At 39.4% G+C, this 17,858-nt stretch overlaps 1 protein-coding gene across 2 annotated transcripts in view; it reads right to left on the bottom strand.

The window, feature by feature from the left end:
* The window catches only part of fam172a (family with sequence similarity 172 member A), a 167,497-nt gene that overhangs the window by 48,027 nt on the left and 101,612 nt on the right, over nucleotides 1-17,858 (bottom strand). For both annotated transcript variants that reach the window (XM_053229179.1, XM_026931208.3), the window contains one exon: nucleotides 1,030-1,146. In XM_053229179.1, coding sequence (XP_053085154.1) covers nucleotides 1,030-1,146 — 117 coding nt within the window. The remainder of the gene's footprint in view (nucleotides 1-1,029; nucleotides 1,147-17,858) is intronic.

Raw genomic sequence — 17,858 nt, forward strand, 5'->3', positions numbered from 1 at the left:
TGTTATGGATGGCTACAAGTACTCAAGTACTTAGAAGTGACAGCAATGATTAATCATGATAACATAATAAATGTGTGTTTAATAAATGCCTCAATGAACTTTAATGTTAATTAATTGTCCAACAAGACACACATTTTCCCAGAAATTAAGCCATAATCTTCATTTAAAAATTTGGTGATTGGTTAAGTGGCATTTTATGTGGGAATTGCAGGTCAATTGGTTGGAATGACATTGTGGGCGGGGTCTATGCTGACTGTACAGGCAGTAGATGCTCAGTTTCAGAGCCTTAGATTGGACTGGTGGAGTTCTCTCATTGCACATCACAGTGGTATGTACTAGCTAACTACAGATTTAAAAACAATGCATTTAAATGTTGAGTGAAAACTAAGACAGTGCCTACTTGAATAAACTTCAATAAAATCTTTCACCAGCATTAGTTGTATGTGTGATGCTAGTAGAGTAGAGAGCCAACCAAAGCTATTATCCAAAATGTTAGTCAAAGATTAGCTGCCATTAGGTTTGTCAAGTGCACAAACACAGCAGCTCAACCTCCTCTAGTACTCACTAATATTCTCTGTTAATGCATGTGTGTGTGTGCTTGCCACTGTCATCCTTGCCTTGCTTGTTCATCTGCACACAGGATCTGCCTACTTCAATGTAGTGCAATGTGTGCATCCTGAAGGTTCCCAGGTGTTGCCTCTGGACTTTGGAATCAGCTTTGAAAGGGCAACAACTGAATAAAGCTACTGCTTTAATGGAGAGCCTTCTGGCCTTTGGCTTTGATTTCTCATTGACATCTGACCAAACAGGCAAATAAGAGTGTGGCATAAAAAAAACAAACTATTGGCTTCTTGTGACTGTTCCAGAGGAGCCTCTGTCTGCTGAATGAAATGCCACACTGCTCAAGTTGATGTATGCAGTCAATACGAGTGAAGGTGATTGTTTATTGCGAAGTTTATAGTGAAATGTTATATAGCCACTAAGGATGGGGAATTTTGATAGAAATTGAGGGAATAGAGAGATTTATACCTCTTTCAGCCACTCTCTGATGGATCTGCTGGCTTCTTGGTGCCACAGGTTATGAACTGAGTCAGTCATGGCCACTGCACGCACACGTGACATCACATCATCTTCTCTTTGGATCATCTGAGAGTGGGAGAAATAGAAATATAAGAGGTTATTGCAAGAATGTTAAAAAAAAAAAAAAAAGTATAGTTTCTACATAACAGATGGACTTGTCATTGGCATCATCAACAGCACACTTTGTATGTATATGCTAACTGCTAAGCGTAAGATAAAGGAGCCAGGGAAGGAGACAGCTCTGACAACAATAGGTTAACAATCACTTCACTTGATCCATTTTATAGGGACTAGAGCTAGGCTGGGTGCTACATCAAAGTGTCCATGGTCATTTGAATACAGTGCCTTCCCCAAGCACAGTTAAATTAAAGGGGGTGTATAGAGATAAATGGAATCTATTAAGGCACTAAGAACTAATATATCACACTGCTGATAAGCTACTCTCGGGAGCATCCTGTTAAAGAAAAGGCTAGGAAGCAGGTAACACTTGCATGCATAAATACACACACTCTTATGCATGCCTGGCTCAAATTCCTCCCTAGGTCTCAACAGTGCCCAAGGGAATGACAAATTCAAGGCTTTAAAACTCTTCAAAGTGTCAGTGAAACAGGGATATAATGCTGCTTAAAAGTAACCGAGCCCTAAGATCGTCTAGACGCCAAAGTTGTAGACAGTCTCGCCAAAAACTATAAAATAACCAGACCAGTGCAGAAAACATGCACGTCCTTGGCAACGTGACAGGAGCCTTTAGGGGATTTTATAGGAATAGTGTAACACAAATGGCATTTAATATCATAAATATCATGACAAACAGCGTGGAGACATGTAAACAAAACCTCAGTGTAAACATGGCAGTTGGATAACAGGAGAAACCGCAGAGGAAATCTGTTTTCCATTGGGAACATAGCCACATGTGCATCAGACATACAGCGTCGCGTGCTTTTGATTGATATCCTTCAGCGACTTGTTTGATGCATCCACACACACTCAGCGACTTCCACACATACACGTGAGACATATAATCATCCATGTCCAAGTGTGCTCTTCTGTGCATTCGAATTAAATAAAACAAGGTGAATGCATGTACGGTTAGAGAATAACCATGTGAATGGCTAAACTGGAATGAATTAACAAGGATGGGATGGATAGATGAATGAATGCTATGATTCCCATTCCCACATGCCCGTCTCTCTCAGCCTGTCAGCATTAGCGGTTAGCGGCGAGAAGATGGACTGGGCAGCTGCTGCTCATCCGTCTTCAGCTTCGAAAAGCGAGCACGGCGATGCTAATGTGCTTGGACTTGTTGCACAAAAAAACCAATAAAGACAGATGTTGAAACATTTGCTTGCTCCTGCCCCTTCTACTTATGCACTTGAACATCTGGCCTGAAGACAAGACAGAAGAGGAAAAACTGGTGGAAAGATGGACGTTGTTGGAAATGGACTAATTATGGCTAAGTGGGTGAAAATCCTAATTGGACCTCTCAGCCTCCCAAATTACAGTGCGTTGGATCTAATGCTGTAAAGAAATTTATTTAGTACTGCCTGTATTGAACCTCTCAAAGGCATACACCTTACAGTACCGAAAACTCATTTTCAGTCTCAGGATGTGTCAAAAGCTTTTCTGATATGAGCTAAATCCTTAAGCTGAAAAGGTGATGCATGCCTCAACAACCCCCCTACCACCACATCACTTCTCTCTCTCTGCTTGACCTCCTTCATAACCTTTAGCGTAAAATACAGCATTTAGCACTTTGAGCTGTCTCACATTATGAAGCAAGCTAATTGCTTGACTTTTGGAATTTGAAATCACACTTTCTTTTACAAAAAATACTTTCATTTCAGCTATTTTACCTTAAACATAGCTAACAGCAGTGTGATGCACACATATGCATACAGCCCTACATGCACACAAACACAAACACACACACACACAACCGGGAATTCACCAATAAAACGAAAGAAGTGATAAGACATCTCTCTTGTGTGGAGATAAATACTCTTCCATTTCAGCAATGGCCAGAACAAAGGCAGAGGCTCTCCCCAAGACTTACATCTAAACACACAGGCAATAAGACAATTATTTAGAGCTTTGATAATTATGTGTCAAAGGCAGCGCAAGTCACCAGATAATTAGGTGAGAACCGACTGGTAATCCACAATAGTGTCCCTGGGGGGTAGGAGGGGGCTAAAATACAAAAAAAAAAAAAAAAAAAAAAAAGAAAGAAAATCTCAACACATCTCTGAATGAATGCAGGCAAGACTAAAGTAGCAAATAAATAAATAAATAAATAAATAAATAAATAAAGCGAGCTTTTAAAGGTAGCTCGCTAACCAGCGAAAAGTACCAAGATGTGAAGATGCAGGATGCGCACACAAACAAACACACACACATACAGACACACACACACAGACGTGATTCCAGATGCTGGCTGATTCAGGAAGCCATGCTGTTCGTATCGTTGTTGAGCTCAGCCTAATGCACCCAAACTGCTGCTATAATCCGTGCACCCTGCCGCGTGGTAAAATGAAGCTTAAATATTTGATTGATTAACTGTCCAATTACGGCCAGCGAGAGCAGCAAACGCCACATATGCTCCTACAATCGCTCGCTAGAGTTGTGTGGTTCCATTTAAAGCTTGTGGCGCTATTCTGTGAGAAATTTCTAGGCCAAAATCACTCTCCACTTCAAGCTATTACTGAGGAAAACAAGATAATGGATGATGTGATGAGAAAGGCCGCCCGCATGTAGCTACAATGTTAAAGGAACACTCCAGCCAGCAAATAAAAATGCAACCATTGATAAATCTATTGTAAACGTGCCTTCTCGCCTTTAACAGTTGGGACAGAGTCCTACGAGAGAGATTTCTTGGTTTTGGAACTACAAACTCTTTCACATGGACCTGTTGACTGGGTTTTTAACATTTTTTTCACCTACGTCATTATTAACTAATAAAGGAAGCTACAGATTAATGGCAGAAATGTAGGTGTATTTGTGTCATGCATGCTGGGTACTCTAGTAACCAAAGGCTGATGGATGTAAATGCAACAATGATAATGTAACAAGAGAAATACCAGACGAAACACTAGTTTCATCCCAGGAATCAGCGTGATACCACGCCTTTAGTTACGCCACACTTTGCTGCAACTCCTCTAGTCTATCTGACCTCTGGACCCAACTGGGGTTCTGTGGTGAAAAAGCAGAGTGCCACAGCTCTTCTCTAGCACCAGAGGGCACAGGGCAGCCCTCAGATTTGCCCTTTGGCCTTTAGCTTAGGCTGGAAAAACAGCAGCAGCTGCCCTAAGGGCTGCAACACCCTCCACAGGAAGAGACAACACTCGCACTTTCCCCTGCTTTGAAGCGGAGGATTCGAGGTCCGGCCATTCTTTGTCTCTAGAACAGGAAGGAAGGCTTAAGCACCAGGATGCTATGAGGCCCCGGGGAGCTGGAGTGTGTGTGAGTGGGGAGATCTGTCTAACCTGTGTGCGTCCGCATGCGAGTTTATATAATGCAATTGTGTAGCTAAGGTCACATGCATTTGGACGCACTGTGGTGGTGCTTAATAGGGAGCGGCAGCCAGGTTTTGATTAATGAACGTCAGGGAGTGGAGGCGATAACTTCCTCCTCCATTTCCTGTCTCTCAGCAGGCTGCCACGTGCACGCGGGGTGCTGTCGTCCACTGTGTATGTGATGGGTGCGTGTGGGTGGACGGACATAAAAAGGATATTGGTGAACTGCTGAGTGGCAGGACTGGGGACAGGGCATGAGGATGACACCCCCCTCACAACACAGAGACACAGACACACACAGACACACACACACACACACACAAGCACGTACCAGTGCAGACACGTCAGAAAGAGTGGCTGAGGAAAGGGAAGCTGGGTAAATATTTACTGACACAGCACAAGCGGCGAGCGCTCGACACCTACTGGAAACAAAAGCAGGAGGAGAAGGAGCCGTGTGCCAGGAAAGAGCCACTGCTGCTCCACTCCACCTCCCAACAAAACAGGAGGAAATAGGGAAGCACGCGGTGGATGACTGAAAGAGGGGGAAGGGAGCGACAATCACAAGCCACAGAGACTACACACATGCACGCACGCACACACACACAGAAATATAGACACACACAAACATATTATCCATTTTAGTTTGAGGGCATTATTATAAACAGATATAAACAAAAATATATCATATCATGATACTATGAGATATTTCTATGATAAAAGATATGGATAACGATATATAGGTTCACTAACAAACATCCAGCAAAACAGATTTGACAAAACTGGAAATGCCGAGTTCAATGATACTTTTACTTCATGTCTATAAAAATAATTCAGTAGTGAAAATTCTTAGAATTTTAAAGATTCAGCACAAAATTAGTCAGCTGCTTCCAATCAGAGTTATTGTAATGGCACCATCTGCATTTTTATTGAAATTTTTATAAAAAATACAGATGGTACTAGTGATATCTCAGAAAAGAGTATTATGACAATATTTACCATAATATCAATATTATACCATCCTGTTGCCAAGTCCTAAATCACAGAACAGTCATTTATGTTTCTCATACAAGCGAGCTTTGTGAAATGTTCATAAAAGTGTTATAAATGCATTAAACACCTATCACTTTACTACAGAGGTGTCAAATGCATTTCAAATGACACCATATTAAAAAAAAATACAATATTAGCTGCTCATATACTATACTCAGCTTCATAACTCTTATAAATGGATTATCACCATATTATAAGAGATATCAAATTCCTTTATGAAACAGATGAACATCGTAGCAGGTAAACACTACACTGACTCAATTTGCTTTATAAAATATTGCATATAATCTTAGAGTACGGATATAAGCTGCTCATAAATGCCTTCTGTTGACTTTTACATCAATATATACCTAAGTGATTACACTTATTTGAAGCCTGTCTTTATGAGGTATTTGTACATGTATAATTTAAAACCTGTATATGTAATATATAACGTATTTATAGATCCGTATATATGAACACCTTATGTGAATGATGTTTTAGAAAATAATTATCCTTGTGTTGATGTAAGAGGAAATACAGCCTTCAAAACACTAATACACACTGAATAATGTATTTAACAAGCGGCGTTTGAGCATTTATGACTGCTGTTTAATTACGGTGCTATAAATAAAAACATGTATCGCTGCTATAGGTTGAGAAATGGCGTATGTGGTTTTCAAATACAGGTCTATCGGATCATAAGTTCAGATGTTTTTATAACTGTAAAGAAATTGAATGATTAATCATTTATGAGTATACAGATATAAGATTCTTTCGTGAAACAGGTAAACACTGCACTGAGCTTATTACTTTACAAAATCTTGAAATCTAGAAAATACTGATATATGCTCATCTCATACACTCATGCGTTATCTTATAAATTTTATTCACTTGTTATGAAATCCTCATAGACATAGCATAGTCTTTAATTAAAGACTATATGTATGCTGAATGGACTTATGGAAGGCACAAGGACGCACAGCTGATTTAGACACACCATCCTTTTTACGAGCTAACTGACAAGCAAAAATGCAGAGTAAAAGCCGTGACTCAGTGAAAAGTAAGTGGTGTTTGGCTTGAATGCTGGAGAGAGAAGTTCACCAGTTTATGTGGCATCAAATGCACATGAACTAAACTATCTTATATAAACTTATGCATGCAGGACACAACAACTGCCTTGTAGTGAGGAAGGAACTGTAAGTACAAGTATGATCACTGTAGGGGTGTGTGTGTGTGTGTGTGTGTGTGTGTGTGTGTCAGAGAGACAGCTGGACCTGGCACATGGCTGTAGACGTCCTGGTTTAAATCCCTGGCCCTGGTTTGCAACGTCTCCACCACAGTAAGAGGAACAGTGCATACGGGGTGTGTGTGTGTGTATGTGTGTGTGTGTGTGTGTGTGGTCTGTCAGTGGGAATTCAATCATTTTCTGTTCCACTTAGCAATGCTAAATTCTAAAATACACAAACAGCAACTGAAACAATGATGCTTTCTGCATTCTTATTTTCTTTTGCTACGGATACAATAATGAAGACATTCAAGACATGTTTTTCCACAGGATTTTTTTTTTTTTTTTATTTTTTTTTTTTAACACAAGCAGTGCTTTTTTTCTGTCCCTCTGCAAGCAGAATCACGTCAGTGCATTCAAGTATCACAATATGGTTTCGTTCCACCACTAACGTACACTTCAAGAATAAAAGCACCAAAATACAATAAATAAGCCAGAAAAAAATATTTAAAAAACATAAAGCTATCTGAAAGCAGCAACAAATTAAGAAAAATAAAACTTTAATTAGATCTCTAATTGACAACATAATGCTTATGCAATCGCACAGTGCATAACAAAACACAAACATGGATACGGAAATGGAAGTTAATTGGCAATAAGCAGGTTAATGGACGTTTACATTCCTTATTCTAAAGCAATAGACTGATTAATCCAAGCCGTGTAAGAAAAACGACATGAAATCTGAACATGAAAACAAACTGCCTTTTTTCCTTGCTCAAACGCAGTGTGAAAAAATATGTCCAGACTAAAATGTAATTTCTCAACACACCTTCGTGTTTATGCAAAGTCCACAGCAATTAAAGGATGGCACCTAACTCTAATTTGCAATTAGAATTGCATTCCTCTCATGGAGTGAAATTTCAGACCGGCTGCTAATTAAAGTCCTGCATTAATTAGGGGAGATTTTTTAAAGAAACATGTTAAGAGAGACGACAATAAAGTCTTTATCAGCTACCAGTATTGACGAGCAGACTCTGTTGGTTCACTACTTAAGGCTGCTTGTCCATGCAGGAAAGGCCGCCTTCGTCCTGTCTCTTTGGGCCAAGCCATAAAATAGAAAGCTAACCTCAATATTTTCCCCTCTCCGCTCGGGGACTTGCTGGCCCATTAAACTTCCCTTCCCAGGTGTCATCCTGCACATTTCCTCCATGAAACTCTCGTATAATTAAACTTTCCTAATGATTTATAAGCTATAATAATAGCCGTGAGTATTTCAGAGCAGGTTAAACTGACACCCTTTAAGTGCACGCGTGGGGCTGACCCTGTTTTAACAGAGTTTTGGATCATTGACTCGTACGGCTGAGAGAGAGAGACATGGGCGAGAGAGAAAGACAGAGAGATAGAAAAAGACGCAAGGCTGTTGTAACTCACACACCGGCTGACACACAAACACATACACTCAGGTTGGGGTCAGGCCGCCTGAGGTGTTTACAGCAAGACCCCTCTCGCAGTCTCAGCACTGAGACAAAGTGGCCGTCTGACAGAAATATCACCTCACTGAGTACACAGCAGCATTAAAGCTGGCTATTCAGGACGAGCACAGAGTACACACACTGCTTCTACACCAATGTCACAGCCTTTTACAACAGGACAGGAGTAAATATCATCAATAAAGTCTGCTTAGATTGCTTTTTCCAAGTCAAACTGAGATATTAATTCAGACACACAAACACACACACACACAGAGCCTAACAAAGTGAACCGATTTAAACAGAAAGCAGATAGAGAAACTAGCAGGAAAATTAAGTAAACAAAAAATTCTTAATTCACTGTGAAAAACTGATCCTTGTCAGGAACAAAATGGAAAATAATTAAAAACTAACTTAAAAAAGAAATAATAATAATAAAAAAAAGAAAAGAAAATGAGACAAAAAAGAAGAGAAAAGGAAAGAAAGCAAGAGTAAAAAGGAAAAAAAAAGAAAATTTAAAACAAGAAATTGAAACAAACAACGAAAGAAATTAAACAAATAAAAAAATGAAAGGAGGAGAAAAGAAAAAAGAAAATGGGAAACAACCAAAGAAATGAAAACTAAATAGAAAAAGAAAGTGAAAAACTAAAGGAAAGAAAAAGAAAAGAAAAAACTAAAGAAAAGAAAAGAAAAGAAGAAAAATCTCCCCTAAACTATTGCAGGAGTTTGCTCCGTTTGCTTGCCCTGGAGTGCACGGACAGGTCAGGTGTGTGAGTTTGTGTGTGTGTGTGTGTGTGTGTGTGTGTGTGTTTGTGAGTGTGCGCGTGAGAGAGAGAGAGCGAGAGAGTTTGTGAGTGTGGGAGCAGTCGTGTGTGTGACAGTTTATTATATGTGTATGATCATGAATGCGTGGGTTTATGTAAGAGGTGGTTTTTATACTGTGTGTGTGTGTGTGTGTTGTCCTATGGATGTCAGCACCAGGTCAGTCCTCCTCCTTCTTGCCCAGACTAGCTGCAGACGTTTTGTCTAAACTTCGTGAGACACTCTGCCCATCTTTGGAATCAAATTTAATAATAAAAAAAGGAAAAAAAAAAAGAAAAAAAAAAGCTTCAAGTTAAGAAAAAAAAAAGAAAGAAAGAAAGGGAAAAAAAAGGGGGAAGCAATAGCTAATGAACGTGACCAATCCCCTCTCGCCTATCAGCTATCTGTCTCTAATGCTCCGTCTCTGCAGCCGAGGGGGAAAGAACTCCTGAGCCCTCCAAAAATGAGCCTCTGATAGCCGTGTTCTCAACGGCAGCCGGGCAGCAGGCCGCCAAAATTAATGGAAATATATAACAATCTGAAATTAACTTCCCATAGCCACCAGCAACGTTTTAACCAGGAGTCGCCAAGGAGAGGGGGGAGCGTGAGAGACGGCGAGGAAAAGAGAGAAAAACCCATTATGACTGCACACCCGATCTGCTCACACACACACACACACACGAAAAAGAGTGGCACAACGCCTTGCTAAGAAAATCAAACTTTTCAAAAGTCATACAGTTACATTACACATGTTTCAGTCATGAAGATTTTGTCGAGATTAATTATAATAATAAAAATACAACATTTTGATATACATATGGACCTCTGCTGCCATTTAGAGCTTCAAACACTTTTTTTTTTTTTTTTAAATTCATACTTTACAAAGCATTTTTTAAATGCAGCACAAAAACAAGACTACACATATCCAGGGAAAAAAAATATATATTTCATTGTACCGTATTAAATAATAATCAAAGGACGCCAAACTTTATTACACTATTATAACACTTCTACAGGTACTACACTATCACGAGTAATAGTTATATAAAACTAGTTATAAGTACGTTGTGGATATGTCCATGTGAACAAAACAAAACCCAACATAAGTTCAACAGATGTTACCTTGCAATCTAAATTATGGAGTGAGAAGAAAAAAACCTAAAAACCCTACTTCACAGATACACTAATTGATGTTATTCACAAACACATATAGGCAGCTGAACACAAAGGAAGTGTAATAATTAGCATCTGAGGAATAAAAAAGTAATGTTGTCGTGCAATCCGTTTATTGATGGTTGTCACGCTGATGTGTATTAGTATCTTTTACTTTCTGATTAGCACAATGTCCATTATTATCCTTCATTACTGAGGATATTATTACAGAGAAAGCCCATGTCACTCAAACACAAAGAGACAAAGTGTGGAATTTTCGAGAAAAAGGAGGCAGCCCGCTAAATACAGCCACGGTGACCTTTCCTCCCGAAAAAAACCCTTAAAGCAGAATTATCTTTTTAACTATTAAATTGCTGTCAACGATTTGTCAGAGTGTAGTCATTACGAGCCTCGGCTGAAAGGAAAACATTTTATTTAGTTAGTTTGGAACGGCGAAAGACACAATTTTTTGCCGTGATGAAGGTAAGTTTGAATGCGGTGATTATCTTGTCATTTGGGGGGTTCTTATTTTATTTTTTTTTCTCTCCAACTCTTCTTTCATTTTTCTCTTTATGATAATCGTGAGTGGGGGAACCGGTGTCAATTTTTGCCATCTCCTTTGTTCCGCGGCATGTTTGACACCTTCAGACAATGCGCTGGATGACGCTCGTGTTCGGGACACAGAAATCATAAAGTACTCTTTCTTTCGATGGAAACAATAGTTCTGATCTGTCATGTCCAAAAAATGGGACGTGCTCTCTCTCTCTCTCTCTCTCTCACTGTTTTTTTTTTTTTTGGAAAGAAAAAAAAGGACAAAAATGGGATGAATATGTGTCATCTATCAGCGACAGCTTGGTTTCTTCTGATGAAACTTTGAAAGTTTTAAATACTCAGATGCAGTAAACTTTTCCAGTAAAGCTGTGTGTGTGTGTGTGTGTGTGTGTGTGTGTGTGTGTGTGTGTGAGAGAGAGAGAGAGAGAGAGAGAGAGAGAGAGAGGGTGTGTTAGGAGTCACTGAATGCGTGTAGAGGTCGAGTTTTTCTGAAATCAAGCATACAGCAGGAATAATAAGGGCACAGTAAGGAATGATTTTCAGGAAGAATAAAAAAAAAAGTAAAAATAATATATACATACATACATTTTATATATATATATATATATATATATATATATATATATATATATATATATATATATATGTACACATGAAACACAGAGAAAGAGAGATGAACTCTCAAGCACTATCATGAACACGGATTAGACAAATAAGTAAAATAAGTGAAGAAATCCCACTCTGTTCACACATCTTCAGTCTTTCTATGCAAACGCTGGAACAAAGGACAGGCAGTGCCCCCTAGTGTTTTCATCAATGAGAAAAGACCAAATCAAGAAGCCATCTCCCACAACATACAGAGAAAGAAAGAGAAAGAAAGAGAGGAAAAAAAGGAAAAGAGAGAGTTGAGTCACTGGGGAGGTGGCATCACATATGAACAGCCTGAAGAGGCAGAACTGGTGAGTGAGAGAGAGAGAGAGAGAGAGGGAGGAGGGTAAGAGGTTGTAAGGAGGGGGATGGGTGTCTATGTGGTGCAGGGGGGGTATTAGAAGAATTCTGACATCACCAAGATGTTTTTAATGTTCCATGGAGAGCACACAGAGAGAGAGAGAGAGAGAGAGAGAGACAGAGAGAGAGAGAGAGCGGGCGGTAGGCCATGCATGAAAGTGGATGTCAGGCAGTCCGGAGGAATTGTGCACTATTACAACCAGTATCAGGAACACATACAGGAAGTGGCTCTGAAGGACATGCATGGATGCTCAATCATTAACCATCTCAATGTAAAGTCTCACTCGCAATGTAACCACCAGAAAAAAAAGATGTATATATATATATAGCAAAACCATGAGTTCGATGACACTTTTGTATTTAAAGGAACACTCCAGCATTGTTAAACCTAATATCTATCCACCACATCTGTCCTGCATTCACGGTTACCACCACTGAGAAAAGAACAGACAGCTTGTTGACATTCCCAATAATGTGCCCTTATTTTTCCATTAGAAACGCATTTTGGGTAAACCAGTTTGCTGTTCTTTTTTCAGTACAAGAAAGCATGTCAAAATGTTTGTTACTGATAATCACACACACACACACACACTACAGACGCAGTGGAGAGAGCATAGGTTAGAAAAAAAAAAGCTAGATCATTCCTCTGAAGTCAACAATAAGAAATTATTTAGCACTAGCAGTGTAACAATTCATTTGTTTTGAATTTCTCTGAAGACACAATTACTGTACATTCCAAAGAATATTACTGAATCAGACACTTTTGATCAGAAATGTAAAAAAAAAAAAATTAATTAAATGCTAAAAATGGAATTGCTATTTATTAAGGGAAAAAAAAATTTAAACACTTTTACACACTTTAGTTACTATAAAGCACATGCGTGGTTTGCTCAACACTCACAAGCTAACCATAAATGCCAAGACTTTCAGTAATGCAATAATATACCTGAAAAATGAAACTTATATTAGAAATATAAGTCTTTTTGAAATAAATTAAAGCATTATAACAATTCGTAAAGACGCTGAATTGTTTAGTGTATCTAATCAAGCTTCATTTCGAAAAATCACTTTTGAATTAAAATGAAAAGCAACGAACCTTTAATTGAACGATCAGTCAGCCCAAAGATTCATATTCCCTATTCAAGAACAAAAATAAAACATGTAATTGTCATTCACATGAAGATACTTAGGGAAAACATGACAAGATTGATATCATCACATCATCCAGCTTTAATATATGCTTAAATACACCTGCACATGCCTAGCTATACACACACCTGCTCCCCTAAATACAGCTATTCTGATCTGCAGCCACCATATCAGAGTCTCACACACCCTTGCATTTGATTGCAGGTGTGTATATGTGTGTGTTTTCCCCGAGTCAGCATTTCCCCTGACTCAGAGAGCAGCAGTGGGGCGTGACCCCACACCTCGCAGAACTCATATCCCTTTCCACCGTGACATCAAAGCCACTCAACGCTACGAGTCACAGACACCCAGTCCTTCTTTCCCCCCCTTTACCCCACTATCCCTCTCTCCTCTCTGACCAATATTTCACTGGGCGTGCCATAATTCACAGCACATAAAACCTTAAAATGGCACATAAAACAGTTCATCTCTTTTCAGTGTCGGCTTCCTAGGCTTAAAAATTAAATATGTTTTACCGCAGGTACATAACTAAAGCACAGAGTTTTAAAAAATGGCCTCGTAAAAGGCCCGGGGCAGGGAAATTGGCCAGTGTGATACGATGATGGGGAAGCTTGCCGACTCACCGAGAGAAAGGTAGTGATAATATAATGGCCAGGAAGGACTAGGTAGCCTCGTGCGCCTGCAATTACAGATACACACACATACACCCGTCTTCAACATGTGTGTTTACAGATTATAAGTTATCAGTCAGAGACCATAGAGGAAGCAAGCATTCCAGAAAGCGAGAGAAGAAAACCTCGACCCTCGTTTCTCAAATGCTTGAACACATTTTGGAAAAGGAGCCATAAAACACTCCAACACGCAATCAAGTTTGGCGGAAAAAAAGGAAGGATGGCAAACGAAGCCGAAGGAACAAAAAGAAGGAGGAAAGAGACGGAGCCAAGGAGAGGAAGGAAAAACATCTGAACCGTATTGACAGCAAACAAGAGAGCCAATATCTGATGTTCAAAAAGTTGTAGAGTTCAGTGACATTTGAAAAATACGAGGGCGAACCTTCTCTCTTTCATCAAAAGACCCTTCCAGATGCTTCTCTCTTCTCTGAAGCTTCATGGGCCTCTTCTTCCTGGAATGCGTCTTTTTCAGAAAGATCCTCTCCAAGTTATGTTTGATTATTAAAGCTGGGTCCAGAACGATGCTCCCTTTTCCATATAAACTGGAGATTGCATTTTACGTGGTGGAGTTTATTGTTTGGACACTAACCCAATGCTACGCATCCTGGGATATCATAAATGCACTAAATATTCTCCACTCTTTTTTTACATGATTACAAAAAGGCAAAACTCCCAATGTAGTAGATAAGGTGTGGTTTTGGATATACCAGGTGTGGACAAATCAGTATCTCGGGTACCAGAGACAAGCAGATTTTTAAGGAATTTAAGGAATTGCAATTTTATTTATTTATTTATTTATTTATTTATTTAAATGTTCGTTCTTTTTTATTCTCAGAACAAGTAGGTTTTACAACCAGAAAAAATATGTCTATAAAAATTGACCTTCATGAAACAAAACTTTTAATTCGGTGTGTGTAAATATACGTAACGCACTGTGTGATGCTGCGTAATAATCAGAAAGCACAGATTTCAGAATCGGGAACATGTAAGTATGTGGAAACATTGAAGTGAAGTGAACAAAATAAAGTCAAAATAAAGTAAATAAAGACAAAGATGATAGCCAGACTTTTCATAATTGCTTTTATGTGCAAGAACAGAACATTGAAACACAGGCCAAAGACTCTGGCGCAAACACAATGTACTACATAAGAAGAAGATGATCATAAACTGTTTTCTTTCTCTTAGTCTGTATTAGTGCGTTATTATATTATGTTAGCTACCATTTTGTAGCCTTGAGAGTTATGTTTCCATGGGACTGAGCAGTACACTGAAGCTTTTACCTGAGCAGTGGGCTAGCTAATGAATTAATCATTTGTCCTCCCCAGTAGCATCAGTCACACTTTCTGCAGGATGTTTTACTGTCACACTGAAAAAGTGAAACATCACTTTTAAAATCAAAATTATTAGGCTGGTTTATTTACCAATGGAGCTCTGAATTTTAGCATTTTAAGAAAATCTAATATAGCAAAACAAATATGATCCTCTAATCAGATTCATATTTGGCCAGCTTAATTAGAAAGGATAAAATCAAAGAGTCAAAGAAAGGCAAATGAACAGATAGATGGCTGGATACATGGGTGAGTGAGCGAGTCTAGCTTTCAGGCCACAGAATGTGGAGACAAGACAAAAAGCAGACTAAGCGAAGCAAACAAAGGCGAGAGAGCGAGAAAAAGAGATGGAGGCGCTCGTTCCAGAGCAGACTGAAGCAGCAGACCTCATGCCCTAGACTCAGTGGGAGTGAGAGAGTTGAAGAAAGACAGAAAGGCCGTGCGAGAGAGCGCGAGAGAAGACTCAGGGGTTCGGGGTTCTTTTGTGCTGGAGGGCAGAGGCGGCTCTCGATTCCTTCACATCCTCCAAATTTAGCCGAATGAAAGAACTACTAGATTAGGGCCCTCTGCTCTGTAAGCTCACAGAGCCTGTACAAAAACAAGGGATTTCTACTCAAGTTTAAGACATCTGCAGTCTGACAGTCCAGCCGGACCTGAAAATCGCTGCGAGAACATCGCTGACATCAGGAGAGGGATATAAGTGTATGTGTGCGTAAGACAGGGTGAGAAAGGAGATGTTACTACAGTGGAGGATATGACGAAGGAGGAGACTTCTGGATCGCCACAATGACAATACAGAGATATCTAATAGAGCATAGATGTCTCATAAATGTGTGTATGTGTGTGTTTTGATGGGGTGTTTGGGGAAAGGGTGGCTACTAATGCTTCTAATCCAAAACCAGAACTATGTGTACCTAAGGAACTGTATTAGTTTCCCAAAACTTAACTGAATCCATGAAAGGAATTCTCGTAAGGTTGTAGGGTAGTTATTAGTGATAGGCCCGAGTATTAAAATACTACTCAAAATTTGCAAATTGATTTGTCATGGAAAAAACAAACAAAAAAAAAACAGGGTTGTCATTTCTTTTTCTTTCAGATATGTGAATGTGTGTGCTGCTTGTCTACCTCATAAGGCTCCTACTGAACGAGACAGAGTGACTGTGTCGGCTTTCAATATCGGAGGCAAGCGACCCAGACAAAGCAAAGGATGCCGATATTTTAATCTTCGTAATAAACAGAGAAAACAGTGCAATCCTTGTGAAGCATTAAAATACACCCAAAAATATTTTATGCATCTTTTCCCATGGATGAATCCCAAGCTGTGTTCTATCAGCCATGTAAGGCATAGTGTATGATGTTACACCCCGTGTAGTGAGCAAATGCAGTAATGAGGAAGCCATTTTGGATTCAGCTTAACTTGAAGATGTGTGGTAGCATAATCTTTTGCATAAATATATTATCTATGTTATCTAATATAATATCAGTTAGCTCATTAAAACATCTGACAATAACTTTTAATGATAAAACTGTGGTACTGCCTCTCAAAGCTGTCAGAAAAAGGAATATTCATGTGATGTAAACAGCTACATAATAGCATTATGGGTAAATTGTTTCCATAGTGTACTACCTGGAAAAGCTCTATAGGTGTAGAATTTGTGAACATATCCAGTATACACACATACGTGTTCAAATACACAATGCACACACTGCTGCAGAGTCGACTACCCAACCTGCATGCACAACTAAGGACACACTCACTTGTTTTTACCTTCCTATTGCAGCAGCAAAGGAAACACTATTAAGATATTGGCGCCAAAGTTTTCACTCTCAGCCTTCTCCTCGCTCCCAGAGCAGGTCGGGGCAGGGGGATGTGCACGGTGCTTGATATGAACTTGGCGTAACACTGTCTTGGGGAAAAACAAAGTGATCAATGAGGGTAGACGAGGCGAGGCTCCCTAGGACAGGGCCAATCAATGCTGGAGAGAAACCTTGCCAGGGGCCCTTATGGAAATGGGAGCGCGTCCGGTAACCTCGGGAGCAAACAGGCGCGCTAGATCAATGGCGTTCCGACAGAAAAAGCTCACAGCTATATCACATCGCAGCACAGTAAATATGCAATGATGAATCCCATAAGGCTCACGGTGAACTCCTAAACTGGTGTGAGAGAGAGAGAGAGAGAGAGAGAGAGAGAGAGAGAAAGAGAGGAGGCTGGATGTGGAGAAGAGTAGAGAATGCTGATTTTGTCAAAGAAAAAAAGAGGAGAGAAGAGAAAGGCAGACTAGTGTAAAAAAAGAAGAAACAATACTTGTTTGAGATGTAATGATTTTCAATTATGCTGTCATGGAAACACTCATGGGAGATGGAGAGGTCTGATGGAATGTGAAAAGATTTTGGCCTTCATTATGTAGTATTCAATTACTTAATATTTGACCATGTGACCACAGACTGGATAGCCTTCTGCAGTTACACAGGGGTGGAGAGAAATGTTTAAAACATATAGTGGGATATTTAGGTCTGCTAATCAAATCGGTAAAGCTACACTGAAAAGGATTTTAGAAAATTCACATTAACAAAATAGATTTTAATGTCCAATCAGATGCTTATTACAGCATGCAACAGGGTGTAGTACTGATTTATTGCAAGACTCATATGACCCAGCTCATATGGTTCATATCGCAGAATCATATGGCCCAGCTAGAAATTACACTTATATATTGCAGAATACACACAACCTTTATTATAAATACAGTGGGGTTCATTACTAACTACTGGTTACTTAACCATGAATTAAGCAAGGAACAAAACACAACATGACGTGCTGTTATTGTAAAATAATCAACGATGGCATAGTGTGATGTGGTCCGAGTGATGTTACTGTTACC

Source organism: Pangasianodon hypophthalmus, chromosome 24 (assembly GCF_027358585.1).
Source record: "Pangasianodon hypophthalmus isolate fPanHyp1 chromosome 24, fPanHyp1.pri, whole genome shotgun sequence".
In the NCBI taxonomy this organism is placed as follows: Eukaryota; Metazoa; Chordata; class Actinopteri; order Siluriformes; family Pangasiidae; genus Pangasianodon; species Pangasianodon hypophthalmus.